The sequence below is a fragment of the Mastigoproctus giganteus genome, chromosome 2 (genome assembly GCF_048544385.1).
Source record: "Mastigoproctus giganteus isolate SK-2022 chromosome 2, ASM4854438v1, whole genome shotgun sequence".
Taxonomy (NCBI): Eukaryota; Metazoa; Arthropoda; class Arachnida; order Uropygi; family Thelyphonidae; genus Mastigoproctus; species Mastigoproctus giganteus.
Window position 1 is genome coordinate 90,714,325 of NC_143576.1, and position 24,647 is coordinate 90,738,971.

The window sequence follows — 24,647 nt, forward strand, 5'->3', positions numbered from 1 at the left end:
TATGGCCAGAGTTAGTTCATTCAGAAAATGTGGTCGAACCTGCAGAAAACGGAATCAGTGCGATAGTAGAACTTGCTAAATAGTTGATAGGAAGGGCAGGTTTTGATGGTATGACTACTGAAGATGTTCAAGGATTATTGGTAGAAAAAGAGGTTGGTAAAGACGATTCGATGGAAATGGCATCGGAGGTAAACCAAATCATTTTAGAGGTCGAGAGTGCAGATGAAAATTTTGAAGTTCCAAATTTTACACAAAAAAGCATACAGGAAGGCATAAACTTAGGTGAGCAATTAAAATCTTATTTTTGAATGCAGATCCTTCGACTGAAAGGAACACAAAATTCAAAAGGGAGCTTCAAAAATGTTTAGCTCCATATCATGCAATTTACAAAGATCTATCAAGCAAAAGCAAACAATCCTAGATTACTGATTTTTTAAAGAGAGCAAAAGATACACAAAATCTATATGCTGGTGAAGATATCACCTAAAAACAAAAAGATTCTGCAACAGAGAAAACGTTCTCGTTTGATTGTTTAGCAGCAATGAAGAGGAAAAAAATTAAATGAGCGTATATTATCTGACATATATGTATCACAGTTTGTAAGATCACAGTTCAGTTATTACTATTTCAAATAAAAATTAAGTTTCTGATAGTTACAAAAATAATTTCGTATATTTGTTAGCTTTTGGAATGTAATCCCCCCCTTTTGTACTGGTTCTTATTCCGGTATAATACGGTTTTACACTATACAAGGTTTTATAGGAACCTAACTACTGTGTTATATGAGGGTTACCTGTACAGCATATTTATAAATAAAGCAGAAAGAATATTCTTCAAATCTAAAATGACAATTTCGACAATACAGTAAACCCCCGCTATTCGCGGGGGTTAGGTTCCTGAGAAATGTCGCGAATACAGAAAACGCGAATACTGAGTTATGGCTCCCATAGTAATAAAGGGGATCCGTTCCAAAGTATGAAATATATAAGAAAAACTAGTCTAAAATTTTGTCTACGTATGTATTATATGTATCTTCATAATATGACTATGTACATAGACAGTACATAGTAAAATGCAAGCATATGGCATTGAAATGAAAATAAGAAACAATTTAATATTAAATGTAATATTTATTAGAAATTTCAAACAAATCTTGCAAACCAGCGCCTTTGCTAGCTAAAAAACTTATCCCGCCAGTGCTATCACCAGTTTCGCTAAAGTGTTGATAAAGGAGTTTTGCCTTTTTCGCGAATGATGAGAGTGAAATTAACGGAATTTTATTTTGAGTTCGGTCTTCTATCCACAGATTTAAAGCTTTTTCCACTTTTTCTAATTTAACATCACGAGTTACAGAGCAAATTTATGAAACAATTAGCGCGTTTTCACGGACACTACGGCAGATTTTTTCTTCCGATTTCTTGATTGATCGTACCGTTAACTCATTGATTTTATAATATTTTGCCACTGAGGAGACACTTTCACCATTAGAAAGTTTGTCTAATAACTCAATTTTATTCGCCAATGTCATCACCTTCTTTGATATTTTCACATTTCTCTTTTTATTCGTAGCCATATTTTTGTAGGGGTTAGAAAGAACTTGTCCACAGTAGTCACTTTCTTCCGTTAACACACTCGGAAAAGTCTGTTTTACACTGCAAAATGGTAGATTTATCATTTTTGTAAGCATATCAATTTATAAATTTATTCAATTTATAAACATATAAATTAAAAGCAAACGACGAAACCTTCCACGACAAACGCATAACACATACTGAACAAGGATTAGCGAGAAACATCCACGCTCGCGATTTTGTCACCCCTCTCCCCCCACGCACTGAGCGCTGTTTTGACCGGGAAAGATAATTTTAACCACGCCCATGTTTTTTATGGCGGAAAATATTCACGGCGCTTTAAAATTCACATTTTTTTAGGTTTCATTTTATATTAAATCGGCAATCGCGAAACCGCGAATAGCGGGGGTTTATTGTATTTATTTCTGAAAAACAAATATGTATAAAATGCTGACGGATCATATTTTGGTATAATCCATCATTCAAAAATAAGTAACTCTACTATTTACAAGTACACAGTAAGTTTAGAAATTTGTCACATTATATCACTATAGATTAAACAGTAAACATGCAATAGTGTTGTCAACTGCATCAACAAATAGTAAAAGCATTAGTATTAGGCTTTCTTTATTTAAATACTTACTTCTAGCCCTCCAATTCGAGTGAGCTCGTCCACATATACATCTGCAAAATGTAGTTTCAACCCAAGTGGAACTTTATCTGAATTAGGACTAGTCACTGTTTTTTGTAATATTTTTTTCAAAGTCTGCACGTGCTTTTTATTCCATTTGCATTTCCGAATGAGTATAAAGCTTTCCCTTAAGAAACGCCGAACAAACTGTAATAAGGAATAAAATAATATCATCATAATAATTATGGAAGAAAATCTAATAAAATAATAAAAAAATCCAAAAATCAATAATTAATCATAATAGTTAGCCCTCTGACAACTGAGTACTGTTTTTAAGAGCTCATATATGTAGAAAATTCTTTTATATTAATGCATACTTGCTTAAACAATTTGAGATGTGAACTGCTAGAACAACAGTATGTCATCAACTTTAAGTATGAAATAGTAAATTACAACACTGATAATTTAGAATTTAGTGAGAGAGGTGGTTGGCTGTTATACATCACTAAACAAAAGAGTTACAAACTACACACAGATATAAATATTTTACTTTTCTTAATTTGGAACCATTAACTAGTACAAAAGGTCACCAATAAGCAGTATCATCCTGTCACAGGGGTTGACAGCCTTTCAGAAGTAGTATCCTGAGTTTCTTCTAATGTGGAGTTTCTGGTGTAAATGAAATTTTGAAAATAGGGGGTATCAAGACCAAGCTTATCATCTAAAAACAAGAAGATTCAATGTGGCCTCAACACTTACTTTTTTCACTAATGATAAGGCAACTTTCAATCCTCCTGAAACAGACTTTAAATAAAGATAAGTCAAAGAACAAATGAAAGTGTCTGTGAAAGACTAAGAAATATATACATATATCACCCCAAAAGAGTCACCCTGATCTGATTACTCTAGCAGAACTAAATTGTAAAACCCTGGCACCACCATGCCGTGATGGTTCTATTCTATTTATGATTCTATTTTATGATTATTCTATTATTCATTATTCTATTTTATGATTCTATTCTATTCTATAAATGACCTCACTTGAGATATACTGTATTTCCCCATGTACAAAGGGTACTAGGAAAGTTTTGCAATACAGCTTTGTTTATTTAATTTTTTCAAAGTAATTTCCTCTACATTCAATACATCACTCCATCCTCCGAAACCAATCTTTAAACCAGTTCTGCCAAGTTTCACTAGGGAGTAAAGCACACTCGTTGTCCCAAGCCCGTAGAAGGTCCTCATCACTGGAAAACCGCCTCCCTTTTAGCTTCATTTTCACATGCGGGAACAGTGCAAAGTCGCAGGGAGCAAGGTCTGGCCTGTAGGGAGGGTGCTCGAGAAGTTTCAGTCCTGTCGTGGTCAAATATTCGGTGCAGGCTTTGGCGCGGTGAGCTGCAGCATTATCGTGATGGAGGTACCAGGTGTCCATTCTTGACTTTGGCCGCAGGTTCTTCATAGATCCAATGACTTTAGGCAGGCATTGTTCAGTATACCACTTAGCTGTGACTGTCTTCTGCGTGTCCAAAACGACACGTTCCACAATTCCACTCGATTTGAAAAATACAGCTATCATTTTCTTCTTTACAGATCGGGATTTTCTGACAATTACGGGTGTGTCGTCATCATCAAAGACCCAAACTTTGTTTTGAGCCTTCGTCGGCAGATCGTAATAGTACAGCCAAGTCTCGTCACCTGTCACAATGTTGTTCACATACCGAGATTGTCCCTTATCAAACTTTTTTAACATCTCCCGGCACCAAGTCACACGTCGTGTCATCTGCTCTTCAGTCAGTTGATGCGGCACCCAGAGAGAACAAAGTTTCTTCACGTGCAAATGATCTTGCAGAATCGAACGAATTGCTGGTGCATTTAGGCCCAAAGTATCCTCTATCTGTTGGTAGGTCACTTGCCTGTTTTCGTCAAGCATTTTCCTCACAGCAGTAACGTGTTCCTCCGTAACTGACGTTCGTGGCCTTCCCGGCCTCTCAGAATCCTCCAGAGTGAAATTTCCCCTTTGGAATTCTCTATACCACCTGAATATCGTTGTACGATGTGGACAATCATCATCTAGTGCAAGAGTCATTTCTTCTAAGCACTGGTGTATGGTTAAACCACGCACGAAATTATACCGCAAAACTGTCCTTATCTCATTTCGTGACCACGATGCCATCGCAAGCACTTTACACTCTCACTACTAATGAATAACTGAGCCCATCGACTTGGCGCGGCGGCTACTATGCACGTATGAACATGTCTCAACATGAAGCAACAAGCAGCTTCCTGTGATTCATTGTTGTGTCATATTGCAAAACTTTCCTAGTACCCTTTGTATAAGACGCACCTTTTTTCGAAAAATTTGGGGTCTAAAAACTGGGTGCGTCTTATACAGTGGTTGTAGATATTTTTACTTGCATTTCCCACTTTTTCGCGCTTGTTGTCTTTGCGCTCATTGTTTCGCACTTGTTACCGGTATATTAGGTTACGTTTTGCCACGTTCTGCCCAGAAATGGCTCAGAAAACATTTTTGTACAGTGCTGAATTCAAGTTATGAGGAGTTGTATGAATTTTATGATGAATAAAACTTGAGTTCAATAACTTTATGTAATACATTTTTTTTTTTTCAAATTTCGGACCCCAAAATTAAGGTGCATCTTATACATGGGAAAATATGGTAAATCTTTCTAAAAACTGAGCTGGAACCATGGGTTCTAGATTACAGGGACGGAACTTGCTCATACAACCATATCTCTGTACTGTAGCCATAAAAAGGATTTAATACATTTTTTTCTATGAGATGAGTGATTTTTTTGCATCAATATCAATGGCTTCACGAATGCTCTGGGTCACAGGCATAACCCTGAAGAATGGAGACATATACAGACTTGTAAAACCATACTTTTAAGGCTGAGCTGTGCCATAATGAAATTAATTATTCATTAAATGGACATGTTATTGTTTTCAAGGAAAACTTTGCAAATATGGAATTCTACAAAAAATCAATTAGACAACCTATAACTGTAAAATTTGTTGTGATCTAATTGACTTTTTGCTGGGTTTTCAATTTGGTTTCACAAAACTTTGCAGTTTCTTGTGTGAATGGGGTAGCAGATTAAGTGGTTTCCATTATATTCAAGAATTAGTCATTTCTAAAATTGTATATCCTAGACAGAAGAATGTTTGACATCCACCACTAATTGCCAGGGAAAATATTTTATTTTCCCCTCTAATACAGTCAAAATCAATTAGAGAGTACTGAAAGGACTGCAATATTCTTGACATTATAACAGAGGCTGAAATATCTTTAAAATTATATTGAAATTAGTAAAAAATGTAATAATAAAATTTAATTAACAGTTATAAAATACACTATTTACATACATAGATATTAAATTGATCTATCCAACAGTGGAACACACAAATTCTTAATTCCAAATAATTTGACAAAATTATCTGCTTTAATCCTTTAAACCACTTAATGGGATATTTTCACTTTAAATCACTTTAAAGAGTCTTGTTGACATAAGAATGTTCAAGTTTACATATGCACTTCATTTTGCTATAATCATTTTAAATTGACTTAATAATTTAATTTTTTTTTGTTTTCATTTCCAAATTGTATGCCCAACTGAGTTCAATAAGTTAAATTCACAAGCAACAACACTTCCCACTTTCTATGTCTTTAATAGGAAAAAAAAAAACCTTTCATTTATCCTCAACACTTACCTTTTCTCTTGCCATCTATTATAACAGTACTGTACTATACTATTTTGTGTAAAAACCATGTCTTGATCTTCACAAAAGAATGATATTAATTGACTGAAATTCAGAATGAAAACAACAGTAACCATATATGTGGGAGATACTAAATGGTTGAGAGTTTACTCTCAAAAAATACCTTTGCGACTGTCAGTTTCTTAAAACAAGTGTGCTTCCATACTGAGGCATATTTTATAGATAGACTACTTTGTAGTACAGTACTAAACAGACTGCACCACAAAGAGTGGCTTGGTTATGTAACCAGTCTCTCATGTACACAAATAACAATAATAACCGAGTGATTCAAATTTCCACCATGCCTGCATGTTTTGGTTTCATAAACTTCTACATGAGAGAGAGAGCCTCATATGCTACCGCATTCTTCACAGTTTACTGTGCAGCATAATAAAATAAAAATAAATAAATAAAATGTTCTTGTTTAAACTCTGTCATGGCCACAATGTCAGAAGAGTTTAAATAAATCATGAATACAACTGTTAATCGTATTTAGCAATCACAAGCTTGACCCACAGTCCACACACAGTGTGTGTGTTTGTGTGTGTGTGTGTGTGTGTGTGCTCTTTCTCTTGACTACTCAGCTACATTAGGTCCTTCACAATGTAAACTTATAAAAAAACAAAAAAAACCCAAAAATAACTGAATTAAAGTAAATTTTACTGTAACACACACGACAGCAAAATTATGCTAAAAAACATGACAAAAGTAACATTAAAAAAGGGATATTAACTTATATGGCAAACGCATCTTGCTGGTCAGTTTTCTGAAAAATCTGATTTTATAGCGGAATTCTCAATATTTCTGATGTCATTTTAATTGAGTTTGACTGTAAATCAAATTATGCTCAATGAATAGTTTTGTAAAAGTGTTAGACAAAGAAAGATGTAACTTCCAATATTTGAAACAAAAAATTCATTGACTTAGTGATACGAACAGAAATTCACGGATATAGTGATACAATTACAACAAAGATAAAAGAGGGAATATTCACTCATCCACAAATCATGATGTTAATGAAAGAGTTCTTAACATCCTTAATGTACACGAATAGCTCCTATGAAATAGGAGTATATTTGCCTCAACCACAAAGTTTCATAGAATGCATCTATGAAACTTTGTGGTTGAGGCAAATACACTCAGACAGGAAGTGTTTTCGAAACAATCTCCACAGCCAAATGCGTGTAGCACGATTTTTTACAGCACAGCACCATCTGCCACTGCTTTAGTATTCATGAACTGTAAGCAACAACAGCCAAAGGTGCAGCATAAGCTACAGGCTTCCTTGCACCATGTGACTAATACTAATAATAATGTGAATTATTACTTTCTGCAGAAAAATTCACTGAAGTAACTTTGTATCAATACTTTCTAAGTACCGTTCATTATTTTTAACAGAGATTTAGTTCTTTTTAGCATTAATAGAGGCATATGATGGAAGAAGGCAAGCTTATAAAGAATCAGCCAAAGGAAAAAAAAAAAAAAAAACTTTCCCATTTCACCCATCCATTCACTCCAAAGTTTGTCTAGTTCTGTCTTGAATTTATATAAGCTGTTAACTTCCACAATGACAGATGGAAGTTTGTTCCTGCAATCAACCACCTGCTGACTAAAGACAAATTTCCACATATCTATCTGTTCTACAAATCTTTCCTCAAGAATTTATGTCCCCTCAGGTGAGTAATCTCAGCAAGAGCAAGGATCCCATCAGCATTTAGAGTGTGCATGAATAGTTGCTGTGGTGTTGTGTTTGTTCTCCTGCAAATATATGCTAGAATGAATGATTCAAGATAAATCTGTTCCAACATTTTTATACACTCTGAGTCAGCGAGTGTTGCTCTTCACAACTCTGAAGAAAGAAGAATTCGAGAGATAGTTTTCAAGCGATAGCAAATGAAATTTATGTTCCTCTTCAACAAGGTATCTCATATAGTTTCTATAGGCAGCCATGAAGCTGGGAAGCTTTCAGTGTAAGGATTACTGTCTCGCAGGTTAACCAAGGTCAGTCACTTTACTGTTTTTGTCTGATTATAGCCTACAAGGTCACCTGTCATTGTTCTTACAAAGGGAACCGTGCCTTTCAAAAGACTACTGATTAATCTGCAGTGGTATGACCTTAAGTACTGCGTGTAGTTCAAATTAGGACTGTTCTAAGCTTATCACTAGAATCACACCTAACCGTTTGAATGTATTTTAAAGAATTCTAAAGTATTTCAACTAATTCTCTGATCAGTTTACTGTAAAATTAGTTCAGATAGCAATAATACTGTTTTGAATACTGCAGATTTTATATTTTGCATTTTAAATTTTCATTTTAATATAAAATGAAATTTATTGTTTTTACTGTTAATTACAATGGCTCCGCAAGTGCAAATTATTTACCATATGTGTAAAAAGAAATGCAAAGACTTCCTCCAATGCAATGTGGAATGCGGTCTTGTGTACTGCATAAAATGCATAGATTTGTCAACGGTGAACTGGAAAAAGATGTCACAGGCAGCTATCGACTCGTGGAAAGGTCCCTGTTGCATAAATTACAGGCAGACAAAGAAAAAGCAGACGAAAAATGAAAATAACTCAGGATCAAGCCCAACGGATCTTTTAAGACTTTCTGACGGTGAATCTCTGTGTTTCACCTCATCGTCAAATGGCACTCAACAGAGTGGGCTCATCTGAGGACATACCTGATGACGTAGTATCAGAGCAGACAAACTGCTCCTTCTCTCACCTTCTTAACCACAAAGTCTCACAAGTTGAAAAGCCAAATGAGATGACCATGAAAATGATTTTTCTAATCCTGGACACTCAAAAATCCATGATGGCCCCTATTCTTGACGAAACTAAAAAAAAATCAGGTCAGAAAACGCCCAACTTCGCGAAATAAATTATATTTTACTACAGAAAATTTTGGACTTAACACACTTATTCAAAACTCCAGAAGATCCTTCAGTCCTACATGTAACTTGGTGAAATCCATGGAAAATCCCACATTTCAACCGACTCCTACTCCTATAGCAGAAGTCACTTACACATCTATTGTAAAGGAACCTCCACATCCTCCAGTATATGCTCCAATTACTAGTCAACCGAAAAAATGTGCAACCATGGCAATCGATCTGTAAATCCACTCCTAGAAGATGACATTTCCTCCAGGAGGCAGGCAGATCACATCGGAGGACAATGGAATCAAGACAAGAAGACATCGATACCCACCCCTGTTGTTTTGGGAACAGCTACCAACTCATCAATTCGAGCAGTCCCCAGAACTAAAAGTTCAACCTAGGGTATTTTGTCTTGCGACTTGAACCCCAACTGTGCAGTACAGAAGTAGAGCAGAATATCAAACCTCAACTGCAGATAAAAGTAAAAGTAATAAAAATGAATTCCAAACACGATTCGTACAGCTCTTTCTATATTCAGTGTCAACAAATGAACTTTGATCTATTACTAAAGGATCACCGTTGGCCTGAAGAAGCCATTATTCAGCCTCTCTATGGATGCCTCCCTCTTCCCGGTACATGGTCATCAGCCAGTGACTTAGCTATCAAATCTAGTCAACGGGAATGACAATTCGTGCATTTTTCAGATATTCTGGAATCCCAACTGGAAAGAACCTCTATAAATTATTCATCTATCTCTTCATCCTACCAGAATTTGAGTGACTCTAACTCTTATGAAAACACCTTTCTGCCATGTCACTTGCCAACAATTAAACCAAATAACTTATGCCTTACTATAGCATTAAAAGATGCAATTGCTGTATTCTATATGAATGCTTGCAGTCATGTAAAACATAATGATGAAATCCTTGCTTAACTGACATCATGGAATCTCCATCCAGACCTAATGGTTTTTACCGAGACCTGGTTCTCTCCTGAAGTTTCAATCCAATTTCAAGACTATGCTCTCTTTCACAGTTGCAGACGTGATTCTAAAGGGGGTGGAGTTGCTATTTACATTCACAATCATCTGCGATGCTCTGCCTTCCCTATCACAAATCTGCCTAATCAAGCTTGTGAAATCACTTTTATCCACATTGCCTCTTTGGTGATTGGGTGTCTATACTGACCTCCCTCAGCTTCAGTCAACAGCTTCTTTGTAACTCTTGACAATATTGGGGAATGCTCACTAAGCTATGCAGCACTGGATGCAACTATTTCTGATCATCACCCCATCTTAATGGTAATTAAAAATGAAGAAATTGTGGAAGAGATTATGCACACTTACAGATCTGTCACTCCAGGCTCTCTCAATCAGCTCTATTATGACCTCCAGCAGCCTTCATGGGATGGGGTGCTTGCTACAGATGATCCTGAAATTGCGACGAACTTCTTCTTTGAGCATATCCTAAATAGTTAAGAAAAATGCGTATCATACATCAGGAGCCCAAGAAATAAAAAGACCACTAGGCCAAGACAGAAATTATGCCCATTCATCTCAAACAAAATTTGTAACATGCTAAAGAAAAGGGACAAACTTGCAAGAATTGCTAGAGCAACACAAAAGGAGGCAGATAAAAACAAATACGCAATACAGAAACAGTCACCAACAATATTCGCTCGGAGAAAAGGAAAAATTATAGTTCCCAACTTAAAGGCATCATTACAAGCAAGAAAAAGTGGACAGTCTTGGACAAGCTACTACAAGGTAGTAGCTTGTCCAAGACACAGAGCTATGTTGGAGATGTAGTTGAGAATGAGGTACTCATTTCAGATGACCAGGAAAAAGCAGCACCCTTCTGTAATCATTTTATCTCAAGTGTGAATAACCTTTTTAAAGACGAATTTGACTCTAGAGATAATGCAATGAGAGAATATGTCAAGCACTCAATGAGGAACTTTTTTTCTCGCTCTGCTGTCAGATCAAGAGATTTAGAAGCAGGACATCAATTAAAAGAAAAGGGAACCCCTGGCTTTGATGAAATATCTTCTACTCTGCTGAAGATGGTCCTTAACTCAATTCTAACACCACTGAAGTATATTTACAATCTTTCCTTTCAATCTAGTAAATTCCCGTCTCAATTCAAAAAAGCAATCATTGTCCCTGTTCCTAAGCGGAGACACTGCAACTCTATCAACAATTTTCGACCAATAGCTCTATTCTCAGTTTTTGAAAAATTATTTGAAAAAATTCTTCACGGCAGACTCATGGGCTTCCTGGAAATCAATCAGCTTATCCATCAACAACAGTACGCTTATCATTCGAAAAGATCCACTGATCTGGCAATTGTTGACTTCTGCACTAGGATCGTGGACTGTCTTGAAAAGGGTCACTATGCAATAGCACTGTTTCTACACCTATCAAAAGCTTTTGACTGCATAAATCATAAAATCCTACTCAAAAAGCTCAACAATCTTGGCTTGAGAGGAAAAATTAACCTTCTCCTCGAAGACTACCTTACTGATAGGCCATTTGTCATTAAAACAAACCAATCTTTTTCAGACATTTCTTATTTCTCCAAGGGAGTACCTCAAGACTCACTTCTCGGACCTATCCTATTTGTTCTTTACATTAACAAATTTCTCTCTCTTCTTCCATCTTCCCACGTAGTAGTGTATGCAGATGACATTTCCATTCTAATCACTGATAAAGACCCTAACCAGTTTCAATGCAAGATCTGAAATGCATAGTTGGCTTCAAAAGAATCAGCTTATACTAAACCCAGAAAAATCCAAATACATGATGTTTAGGATGAAAAATAAACCATTAAATATTGATTTCAAAATAACTTACAGCGGAAAACAACTCGAAAGGGTGAATGATACCAAGTTTCTAGGAATCTGGCTAGAATGATAAGCTGAGTTGGGATAAACAAATGATCACCTTACAAAAGAAGACTTCGTCACTAGTAGGAATACTTGCCCAAGCCTCTGCCGGGGTACCTCCTTCCCTTCTCAGACTAGTATTCCTTTCCTTAATACAGCCCCACCTCACATATGGAATCATCTCATGAGGTACTATCAGTCAAGATAACGTTGCGAGAATCAATTCAATTGTCAACTGATGTGTTCGGTCAATTTTAGGCCTTCCCTGGAATGCATCGGTGACTTCAAGATATAAGGAAGCAAGACTCTCAAGCATCTACCAACTGATACAAAAAGCGGAGGCAGTCTTTGTCTACAATGCTTTGAAAACACCAAACTTTCCTCCACTCTTCAGATCCTTTTTATAACAATAGAAGAAGAAGAAAGAATAACATATAATTTAAGAAATGAAGCGAACCTGAAGGTTCTGCTTTTTAGAAAAGACATAGGTCAGAAAAATATAAAATACAGAGGCACAAAAACCAGGAATAATCTTCCTGAAAATATCAAAAATGCCATTTCACTAAACTGGTTCAAGAAGCTCCTAACTGAACATATCACCTGGGATGTCTGATCTAAATCACCTTCCACAATGCATACCAGTTTGAAAATTATGTAAACAAGTTGAAGGAATAGCTGTCAAAAACCTTGTAACACTCTACGCAATTATTTCATCATATTTTTCTTTCACGCTTCTTACTGTAAAAGTACTCACAATGTAATTATAAGTACTGTTAACCATGTGACATATGTGTTTGGTTTTCGAAGTCTGTGTAATGGAATATAGAAACATGTCCGATTTATTTATGATGTATCTGTTAAATAACACCTGTGTAATTTCAGATCTGTTTTTATTGTTGTTATCTTTTTCAAGGCGAACACCCCCTAAAAAGCCTCTGGCTTACGTGTTCTCCCTCCCTTCTTTCTGTTATCTCCCAACAATTGTAACACAAAATAGGGATAAATAAATTATCAAATTAAGCTTGCTCAAACCATTCAAGGCCTTATACACCTCACAGGTACTTAGTCTCCAGATGCAGCAGTTTGCAGAACTTAAGCCTTTCTCGGTAACAGCAACCCTTTGTTCTATTCACCAATAGAACAAAGGGATGCTGTTACTAAGAAAGGGTTGAGTACATAGAAGAGCAATGTCACTGCTCTTCTCTGTACTCATTCCAGCAGCTCTACATCCAGTACTGTAGTGATAAAATTAGCAGACGGTATACTCTATAAATGTTACGAAAAGCAGAGTATACTGTGCATATCAGGCTTATTAATAGAATGTGTTTATATACAGTGGAACTCCTCTATTATGAACTTCTATTTAACGAATTTCTCTATATTACGAATTTTTTTTGCAAAACATTGCACCTTGAAACAAAATTACATGTAAAATTAACCCCATATAGCGAAGTGTTAGTCTCTCTATAACGAATTTTTAAAAAAGTTAGTAAAAGCATTTTTGAAGATTTTCAAGCATTTACTGCTAAACAGCCGCTCAAATATATGGCCCCCTTCCGTCCGCATTGCACATTAGCATCTAGAATTAATCATCCTTTTAGTGAATACTTGTCGCCATTGACGCCCGTAGGACGGTCTTTGTTTCATTTTTGTTACAGTTATAAAACCAAATGTGTTTCTTAAAAGTGGTCATAAACTTTACAATAAACAGGGTAGATTTGTAAATTGACGTTGGCTCAGGGGAAACAAAATTCGCTGCGGTACACCAGCAATACATAGAATGCTACCATAGTCGGATTTTAGTAACGCCTACCGAGTGACATTCGCTTTTCACCTCAACCGTACCATGTGACCTTCCTGTCAATCATTATATGGTATGTCCATTCTCATCTAACTGGACTTCAAGTAGATGGTTTTCATGAATTTTTTTTTTTTTTTTTAATTTCGTTCTTTTAGAACAATTTTTTATCAATCATATAGGCTCTATGCTCTTGTATTTTTTTTTTTTTTTCTGAAAAGTAACATACAGCATACATTAACAATAAATTTTCTTTCGTGTATATATGAATGAAAGCAGAATAAAAGAAATTCACAAAGTTGTATATTTCTTCAAAGAGATTGATAGGAAAGGTCACGTGATACTGTTAAATTGGCAAGTGAACGTCACTGAGTAGGCATTACTAACAATTCACTATATGGCCAGCGCACAAAGTTTGCGGTGTGTGTATCGGCAAGAGCTGCAGTCGAGTAATTTTTACAATTGCGGAAACAATGTCGAAAAGAAAGTGTTTAAGTATTAAGGATAAAGTAAAGATTCTTCATGATATTGACCAGGGTTTTAAGAAAAGATGTTGCGGAGAAATATGGCATACCTGCAAGCAGCTTATCTACGATTTAAAAAAAAATCAAGAATCAATTTTAAATGCAATTGAAGGAGGAGCAGACAAGAAGCGAATTAAGTTGGGTATATATGAAGATGTTGATAAAGCTGTTCTAAAATGGGTGCAAATGATACGTGAAAAGAATATACCAATATCGGGTCCAATAATTAAGCAACAAGCTCTGAAATTTGCACAGTCCCTTGGACATACAGAATTTAATGTGAGCACTGGGTGGCTAGATAAATTTAAGAAGTGCCACCGAATTGTGGAAAAGGTTATTTGTGGAGAAAGTGTTAATGTAAGCTAAGAAGATTGCAACAGTTGGAAGAACAATACCTTAAAGAAGATTTTGGAAGAATATGAACCTAAGGATGTTTTTAATGCTGATGAAATGGGTTTATTCTATAAATGTTTACCGAATAGAACAGTTGCTTTTAAGGATTATAAATGTTTTGGCGGAAAAGAAAGCAAAGGAAGAGTCATTGTGCTAGCTGGGGCAAATATGACAGGAAGTGAAAAATTAAGACTTTTAGTCATTGGAAAATCAAAAAACCCAAGATGTTTTAGAGGCACAAAATCTTTGGAAGTTGACTACACCTTTAATGAAAAAGCAGGGATGACAAGTGATATCTTTGAAGACTGGATATTAAAACTAGACAGGCGTATAACAAAAGAAAAAAGGAAAATCGTGTTGGTAACTGACAACTGTCCGACACATCCTGCCAGTATTTCTGCCAAACTTAAAATTGTGAAGTTGTTGTTTTTACCACCAAACGTTACGTCAAAACTCCAGCCAATGGACCAAGGCATTATTAAAAATTTTAAATTTCATTATCGAAAGAGAATAATAATGAAGATTGTCAATGCGTTATCAGAAAACAGAAACTTGGAGGTTACAATTAACCTTAGAGATTGCATCTCTGAACTGGCAAAAGTTTGGACAAACGATGTCACTGAATACACTATTCAAAATTTTTTTTTCGAAAGCAGGATTTGCATTGAATACAGAAGTCGAACAACAACTGGACAAACAAGATGAACTGCCCCTTTCACAACTAAAAAACTTTTGGAGATTATTAGAATCATCCGCAAACATTGAAAATGAATTAATACTGGTTAGTTATGTTTATGCAGATCAAGATCTGACTACAACAGAACATCCAAATGAAGATGAAATACTGCTGAAAATTGTTAGACCCGACCATGATCATGAAGAAATTAATGACGATGCTGAAGGTCCAGCAGAACAACCCGTAGGAAAGCCAACTCGCGAAGAAATGATTAACACTTTTGAAATGGTTTGTATGGGTCTACAGTTTTGTGAAAATGTTCCTGATAATGTTTTTAATACTCTGAACAAATGTGAGGTTTTCTTTGAGAATCAGACATTTTTTAATTGTACTGTGCAGATGAAAAACAGATTTTTTTAATTAGTGATACTTACCGGCGAAAATTGTGTAAACATAATTTAAATAAGTGTTTTTGAAATAAAATACATTAAAAATAAATGTAGATTCATTTTCATTTTCTAATTAAATAACAATTTTTAATAAAAAAGATTCTCTGTATAACGAAATTTCTCTATAACAAATTTTTTCGCTGGATTTATCAAATTCGTTATAGGGAAGTTCGACTGTACATATAATAAATTTATTTTTTCGAGTCTTTCAAAAACCAGAGCAGAATATGGAGAGAGAGAGAGAGAGAGAGAGAGAGAGAGAGAGAGAGAGAGAGCAAAAAAATAAAATAAAATAAAATAAAAGTTATGATAGGACATTTATTTGTCAATGTTAAACTTCAGTTGCTGCCCATCTACTCAACTTTTCTAGATCCCGTTGCAATAGAATACTGTCATTACTGTCATTAACAACCCTGCCAATCTTTGTCTGCAAACTTGGACATTAAGCCTGACATACCTCCATCAATATCACTGATAAATACAGAAGACAACAATGGATCCAACAACGAACCTGGAGAACTCCACTAATAACATTAGTCCGCAAAGAGCAGTGTCCATTGATTACCACTCTGTCTTCTCACACTCAATCATCCCTTTATCCACAGCAGCAACTTGCCCTTAATGCCATACTGCTCCAATTTGTACAGTAGTCTTCCACATGCAACTGTATCAAAAGCTTTCCTAAAATCCAAGTACAGTTAGTCCTCGTATAACACGTGTTTGCACTACACAAATTCGATCATACACGATTTATAAATAGGGGAACGATATCTTATATAACACGAACCGAATTCGCTTATGCATGATTCGCCTTTGTGTTTACAAGAAATGGCAGTCGAATGCAGAATCATCCCAACCGAACTCAACACGATAGGAATGAAGAGAAGATTCTGAAAATGTATTTATGTTTTTTATATCAGTGAAGGGGAAACACATTTCACCGTAATAACGTAAAAACCAATACAATTCCAGCAATCGGTATAATCGCAAATGCAATTAGATCGAGTTTCCTACCAGTTTATAACATATTCTACTAGCAGAAATGCAACTGGAAATTGTTTTTATTGTTTTATGGTAGTAACCCCTAGAAATGTGCTTTAGTAAAATGTGAGGTGTTAATAGTGTATCTCTGCCTTTGCGGTGTTGTTTATTCAGTTGCTACAGGCACGCAGCTTTGTTTATGAGTACCAAGCGTGCCTCCTCATTTTGTAATTGTGCTTTATTCCCTAAAAATGAGTAAAATACTTAAAAGGTGTGAAAAGGAAGCATCCTGGTGAAGACACCACAGATTCAGAGAGGAAAAAGAAAAGCAATATCGATAAACAGAAGCGGACTGGGTCAAAAATTCTTAGCCGGGGAAATTTATAGTGGCCTCATGCTATGGTTTATGGCCAAAATCACACTGGGCTCCGGCCCACCGGGGGTTTCCCCGGTAAGGCTTATGGCCAGTCCGCCTCTGTCAATAGAGAAAAAATATGAAATTGTGAAATGGTTTGAGCGAAATGAAAGACCATGTGATATTGCAAATGCTACAGCCCTAAATGAGGCAACACCGAGAATTACAAAGAATGCAGAGAAAATAAAAACAACTTTCATAGCAGGAACAACTTAAAGTGTAATTAAAATTCATTAGATTAAGACACAAAGAATTGGAAGAGATGGAACGGCTGTCATCTGTTTGGATAGAAAATCAAAGAAAAAAACAAGTTTTCTTACGATTGAAGCAAAAGCATTAGCAATATTATATTACGTAATAGTTGTAATAAAATACTTACGTATTTTATTACAACTATTACGTAATAAAATACGTTAGTATTTTATTACGATTATTTATTGTTTCGTTCGTTATTTGATTTTTAGGAGCATTAGCAACTAAGGCCATATTGCTCCGGGATATGCGGTGGTCATTCTCTGACCTTTCCGCATCCTCTGTATTTAGTCGTGACGGGCTCGAACCCCGGTCTAATCAAGAAGTGTGTGCTATGCACTGCTGCTCCTTCCCACCTGGCTATGGAGGCGCCTATTTATTGTTTGGTAATGTTTTGGTTACAAATGTGTGTTCACTCTTGGGTGGTCGGCACCTAACCCTATTTTTCCCATAGGGCCTGTTGTTTATATTGCACGATTTTGCATTGCACGAGGGTTTCTAGAAACACAAATATCGTGCTATACGAGGACTGACTGTATATGATATCAAAATTATTTTTTTCATCCAGTTCCTCTGTGTCCACAACATTAGCATTAGTAGAGGCATATGAAGCAAGAAGCAAGCTTATATCATGGAAACCAATCAAAATACTCAGACAAGACTTCCCCTTAACAAACTGATGCTGTGTCTGAACTATAACTGCAGTCTTGTCTAGATGATCCTGCAATGCTTCTTTAACCAGTATTTCCATTATTTTCCCAGGAACAGAAGTTAAACTAGTAGATCTGTAATTACTCGTGTCACCCTTTGACCCATTTTGTGAATTGGATATATATTTGCACATCTCCAGTAGGCGGGGAAATCCCCTGAGTCCAAGGGGATCTTATAGTCATGGCTAAGGGTTTGCTTCTTCCTTTAATATAATTGGATAGTTCCCATCCACCCCGAGGTGTCTTTCTTATGTTTAACGTCAACAATTTATCCTCCACTTTTCTCTCAGTTATTACAAAATCATTTAGCTCCCTGTTAGAGTTTGATAAGCTTCTGGCCTTCACTTCCCTACAGAATTCCTCATGTTCAAATGTAGATGCAAAATACTCATTCAGTTTCTCAGCTACCTGTGCAGAATCATAAACAATCAAACCATCGATATCAAGTGGGCCAATCTGATTCATCTCTTCCTTCTGAAGTTTATATAAGTAAAGAAGTCTTTGCTGTTTTTATTTGAATTCTTTTCCAGAGATGTCTCGTAATCTGCCTCTGCTTGCCTAACCTACTTTGTAACTTGATTACAGACTAGCTTATATCTACCACAAGCTTCTGTGTCTCCTGATAATTTATATGCATCCCATGCATTTTTCTTCTCTGCCACAAGCATTAGTTTATCTGACATCTATTTAGGCCTAAGCCTTGAACAGTATTTCTTAGTTGGTATGAAAAGCCTAGTAGCTTTCAAGATTATTCCTTTGAATGCTTCCCATTGAGAGTTTGCTGTTGGTAACATCATCAGTTGGTCCCACTGTATAGAATTTAAAAACTCTCTGAGATCACTGTAGTCACCTTTACAAAAGCTAAAGCCATTCCCTTTACCCCTGATGGTATTTACATCTTTGAGTAAATCTTAAAGCCAACATCAGTACACTGTGATCACTGCCAGCTAGTGGTTCTTTTATCTGCAGATTCTTAATGCATGAATAATCACTGCTGATAATCAGATCAAGAGTATTACTCCTGATTGCCTCTCAAACATGCTGCTGTAGAAAACAATCATCCAATAAATCCAAAAAAGTCTGTGGGACCTACCCACAAGTTCCATTAAAATCTGGGAACTTAAAATCTCAAATTTTCTAATGGTTTTTCAATGTTTCAATATTTTTCTTACCATATGGCCATCCTGAAGTACAAAGAGAAGCTTTCAAAACACTGTATAACAAGAGCAGAATACCCCTCCCCAGGTAACTTTTCATTTTCATGCTATAATTATGAAAGTTGAATCTGAATTCAATTGGAGAGTTGTAATACATCATAGCTTCTTTAACCAATAAGATTTGTACTATGAGTGCTGCCAACAGTTTGGAATCTGGTATAAGAATCCACTGATTGTATGTTTATTGAAAGTTGCATGAATCATTTGATAGATGCAGACTACAACAACAATTGCAAAACAAAGGAGGTTCATTTCTGCAAGACCTAACTGCCGTGAAATGAAGCAATCATTAAAAATAATAGGGACCTGAGATTTGTGTTAGCCAAAATATGGCTATAATGATAATTCATTATGACTTTTTTTTTTTTTTCAACTAATATTATAGTGCATGGTATTCCACTGTGTATTCAAGGGTAATACTTACCATCATAATTTCTCTAACTTGTACCTATCTATTCCACCCCATTCTCTTGCCATGGTTTGGAAGAAAGTATCAATGAAAAGATAAGAGCCTTCTATATTGCCAAAGGAGTGTATCAATTTCCTTATTTTATCAGCCAGGTCTTCCTGAAAAAAAAAAAAAAAAAAAATATATATATATATATATATAAAAATTATACAAAATATTTTTTATATAAAATACAACGTATCTTCAAAACTAAGTGGTTGTGAACATACCATATCTATCATGCCTGCAGTACAGCCAGGCCTTGTATAATGCGAGTTTGATTAACGTGTGTTTTTTAGTTACCACTATCTGAAAAAATTATACAACTTTTCACTTTACACGATGCAAATTTCCATTTAACGTGGTATTTTTCATGTGATAGTTGAAAAAGATTTGAACCACATGCTTACCATGCATTGGATGGACAATAAACAAGCGTTTGCCCGCTGTCAGACACGTTACTTGTTTGTCGTCCGCTAATAAAATCACATGCAAGACTTGCATTTAAAAATTCTAATTTTTAAACGCAAAAAAAAAATTTTAATTTTTAAATGAGCCCGATGAAAATGTTACCGCAAAGGAGATCATGATAAAAGAACTAGATGAAATCCTTCATATTGTAGAGAACCTCAAAATATCGCATATCTAAATATGCGATATTTCGTATTGCATACGAAATACCGAATATAGGATACGAAATATCTGCATATCTCAGAGAAAATATTGCAGAAAACCTCACACAACAGGTTTGAGGTTTTTCTCTGCAATATTTATTTCGCCAAGGCCTAAGGAAGATTGTTGTCAGCTATCAGAATTCTGTAGCCGAGTGGTCAGGAGCGGGGTGCAGTAACACACGCTCTTTGAGTAAATCGGGGTTCAAGCCCCTGACTGCTAAATACGGTCGATCTGCCAACCCGCACTGGACCAGCATGGCAGATTATGGTCCATTTCCCTCAGCATGAATTGTTGAGGAGGCTTCCATCCAGCAGTGGGTTGATAATAGCTGCAGTTTACCATTTTTTTTTTTTTTTTTTTTTTTTAAATCAGAAATTGATTGATGAAAAAAAGAAAGCCAACACATTGTTCAAACGACTCTGTTCAAATATTTCCATAACAAATAGTATCTTCATTGTGTATTTTATGCAATAAATGTTTAATTCTATAATTATTTTCATTATCTTTTATGCAACAAATGTTTAATTCTATAATTATTTTCATTATCTTTTAATGCATACAGTTAAAAAGTTATTTAAAAGGAATTTCTAAAATTGTTTATGGACATTCCCGAAGGTCATGGACCAATTATAATTTTTCCATTTGGTTTTTATTTTTGATGAATGTGTTTTCATTTTGCATGATGTGCTCACAGGATGAATTAATGCCATTAATCATGGCCAGCCTGTATTATGAACTAGGGAGAAAAAGTTCAAAATGAAAAGCACTCACAGCTCTATTAATGGCTTTTAGAGTTTCAGCACAAAAATTTATGAAAAATATCACTTCTATTGACAGACATCTAGAATTCAAACATGACTGCTAACAAATAAGGAAAAAATGAATAAAAAATATTCATAAATACAATGGTTAAATTTTGTGAATAAAAACTATCACCACAAAAATTCACACTCATTCCATAAATGATATACTTGTTGCTTGTTGTTAATTACTATGCAAAAAAAAAGTATGACTACATTTAACCATTTCTTAAGTGTATTTTTTCTGCAGAATCTAATAATTGCCCACATTTATCTCTAGTGTCAATGTTTTGGATGAAATTGAAGGTTTTTGAAACATTTCTGAGTATTACATAAGTACCAATACTGTGATATACAAGAGCCTGCAGTACTCTCATAAAAAATTTGTTTTTTTTTGCAGTTTGCTCTGACTACATCACTGCTGGAGGCTGGAATGCCTATGAATGATTAAGACAAAGTTGGGAGCACTTCACAGCTGCTGTAGTAGTTGCAGGTCAATATCAGAGCAATTGTTTTTGCAGTAGCCCTAAGTGCATACCTTTTTAATTTTTTAAAATTTCTTAATTCAATTTTTATATCTCAAATACTATTGTTATTAGTAGTAATGGCATATGATAAAGAAGGTAAGCTTATAAAGCATCAGCCAAAATAAAATCACTCCCACATCACCTGTCCACCACTCCACTAATTTGCCTAGTTCTTCGAATTTTCAAACTGCCCACTTCCATAACAACAGATGCACTTTTAGCAAACAGTGCATCATTTTAAGACATCAAGCAAACAGTGCATCTTTTAAGATGCACTGTTTGCTTGATGTTTGCGGAGCAATCGGGTACGGGACATGATACTGCCATGGGGGATGTCTTTGTGTGCGCACGATGCAAGGAGTGCAAGGAAATTAGGCGACAACTCGGCGTTGTTATGGGCCTATATGAGACCTTGAAGGACAGGGTGGATGCCCTCGAAGTAAATAAATTGAGGGGCCCATCAAGCTCTCAGCTGGCCACATCAACGCCAGAGCTTGCACTTGGTCAACTTGCAACACAGAGGCAGCCCCCAAGGCAGAATGCGCTGGTCCCACAGGAACTATTAGTTGTTGGTGACGCCATTGTCAGGGAAATGGGGAACATGCTTTGTAAAAAGGATAGATGGAACAGGACCAGGGTATGTCTGCCAGGGGCAAAGGTTGATGACGTTGTAGAGCAGATATCTTTTAAGGGCACAAAAGGTGATATAGTTGTACACGTTGGCACTAATGATATTAAGAGTAGGAGACCAGCGGAATTACTTAACAAGTACAGGTCACTGTTGAAAAAAAGCCGTGAAGTAGGGTTGAATTTGAAAGTGTCTGCAATTCTGCCCAGACACGATAGGAGGGAGTATATGATGAGAGCCTTGTCGATCAATTCGGCCCTGGAAAGATTGTGCTAGGCTCAAGGGGTAGAATTTTTTTCAGCCTGGAATGTACTTGTTAACAGGAGAGATTGCTTCTACAGGGATGGGATACACTTAAATAGAAAGGGTGCAAGAATATTTGCTGATGCTATCGAGGCAGTGTTAGGTGGGTCGGAAAACTGCTAGCTTGGGGGGAGACAAAGACTAATAGATTAACAGTAGCCACTGGCAGAGGTGAAAGAGATTCTTGCACTGCTTCTATTGGAATGAGCAGAAGCCTGAAAAACAAGATGCAGGATATTTCAGAGACTGCTGGAAGTCATTGTGGTACAAGTAAACACATGGGTTGTGTTAGGGTAGCTAAGAATTGAAACAGGTGCATGTATACTTGCGTGTACACCAATGCTAGGAGTTTAGTCAATAAATTTGATGAATTTGAGGTATTGCTCAAAACATCAAAGGCAGATATTGTTGGGATATCAGAGACGTGGTGTCACACAGATATAAGGAATGCAGAACTGGAATTTGGGGAGTACAACGTCTACAGAAAGGATACACAGGATAGGAAGGGAGGAGGGGTTATGCTATTAGTTAAAAAACACAAAATCCAAGGAAGTGAAGCCAGTCGACATCGATGGACAGGGCAGTGTCGAGTTAGTTTGGTGTGACATAGGCATAGGTAAATCAAAATTGAGAGTAGGAGTGGGCTATAGGCCTAATGACTCTGATGAGTATAATAAGATACTGTACAGGGAAATAGAATGGGCCAGTAAATCAGAGAGACTTATAATGGGGGATTTTAATTTCCCAGATATTGACTGGAATTTGTGGGTTGGTCACTCACACACTAGGAAGGCTTTTGTGGATTTATTGGATGATTGTTTTCTACACAAGCATGTTCGGGAGGCAACTAGAGGGAGTAATACTCTTGATCTGATTATCAGTAGTGATTCTTCATGCATTAGGAATCTGCAGATAAAGGAACCACTGGGTGGCAGTGATCACAGTGTGCTGAAGTGGGATTTACTCAAGGAGGTAACTACCATCAGAGGTAAAGGGAAGGTTTTTGTTTTCGTAAAGGTGATTATGATGGTCTGAGACAGTATTTAAATTCTATACAGTGGGACCAACTGATGATGTTACCAACAGCAAATTGAAAATGGGAAGCATTCAAGGAACTAATCTTGGAAGCTACCAGGCTTTACATACCAACCAAGAAATATTGTTCAAGGTTCAGGCCTAAATGGTTGTCAGATGAACTAATGAGACATATGGCAGAGAAGAAAAATGTATGGGATACATACAAATTAATGTGTGACATGGAAGCCTATGATAGATATAAGTTGGCCTGTAACCAAGTCACAAAGGAGATTAAGCAGCCAAAGGCAGATTATGAGAAATCCTTGGCAAAGGATGCAAAGAAAAACAGAAAAGAGTTCTTTACCTATTTAAACTCAAGAAGGAAAGGGATGAATCAGATTGGTCCACTGGATGTTGATGGTTCAACAGTTGAGGATCCTGCTCAGGTGGCTAACAATCTAAACAAGTATTTTGCATCTACATTCACACATGAGGAGTTATTCAGGAAGGGGAATGTCGTAGGTGAAGTAAACATTGGCAGTGAGCTAGATGATTTTCTAATAACTGAGAGGAAAGTGGAGGAGAAATTGTTGAGGATAAACATAAAAAAGGCACCTGGGGTGGATGGGATCTATCCAGTTATATTAAAGGAGGCAGCAAAGGAAGTAAGCAAACCCCTAGCCATAATTATGAGAGCTTCTTTGGACTCAGGGAAGGTACCCATAGACTGGAGATGTGCAAATGTAACCCCAATTCACAAAGGAGGATCAAAGGCTGACACAAGTAACTATAGACCTGTTAGTTTAACTTCGGTTCCAGGAAAATTAATGGAGGCACTGGTTAAAGAAGCACTGCAGGATCATCTGGACAAGAATTCAGTTATAGCTCAGACACAGCATGGTTTTGTTAAGGGCAGGTCTTGTCTGACCAATTTGATTGGATACTATGATGTAGTCACAAAGGAACTGGATGCAGGGAATAACTTTGATATTATATATTTGGATCTTAGAAAGGCTTTTGATACTGTTGCGCATGGAAGACTGCCGCACAAATTGGAGAAATGTGGCATTGGAGGCAAATTGCTGCTATGGAT

The 24,647-nt window shown here is 36.2% G+C and overlaps 2 protein-coding genes across 2 annotated transcripts in view; both read right to left on the reverse strand.

Moving 5' to 3' along the window:
* The window catches only part of LOC150089409 (ribosomal RNA processing protein 1 homolog B-like), a 35,867-nt gene extending 29,924 nt beyond the window's left edge, over window positions 1-5,943 (reverse strand). Inside the window, exons 1-2 of the mRNA XM_090389973.1 lie at window positions 5,929-5,943; window positions 2,215-2,409 (exon numbers count right to left, since the gene is read on the reverse strand). Coding sequence (XP_090246099.1) covers window positions 2,215-2,409; window positions 5,929-5,943 — 210 coding nt within the window. The remainder of the gene's footprint in view (window positions 1-2,214; window positions 2,410-5,928) is intronic.
* Window positions 1-24,647, reverse strand: part of LOC150089410 (ribosomal RNA processing protein 1 homolog A-like) — a 44,794-nt gene that overhangs the window by 3,491 nt on the left and 16,656 nt on the right. The window contains exons 3-4 of the mRNA XM_090389974.1: window positions 19,581-19,723; window positions 2,215-2,409 (exon numbers count right to left, since the gene is read on the reverse strand). Coding sequence (XP_090246100.1) covers window positions 19,583-19,723 — 141 coding nt within the window. The 3' untranslated portion in view covers window positions 2,215-2,409; window positions 19,581-19,582. The remainder of the gene's footprint in view (window positions 1-2,214; window positions 2,410-19,580; window positions 19,724-24,647) is intronic.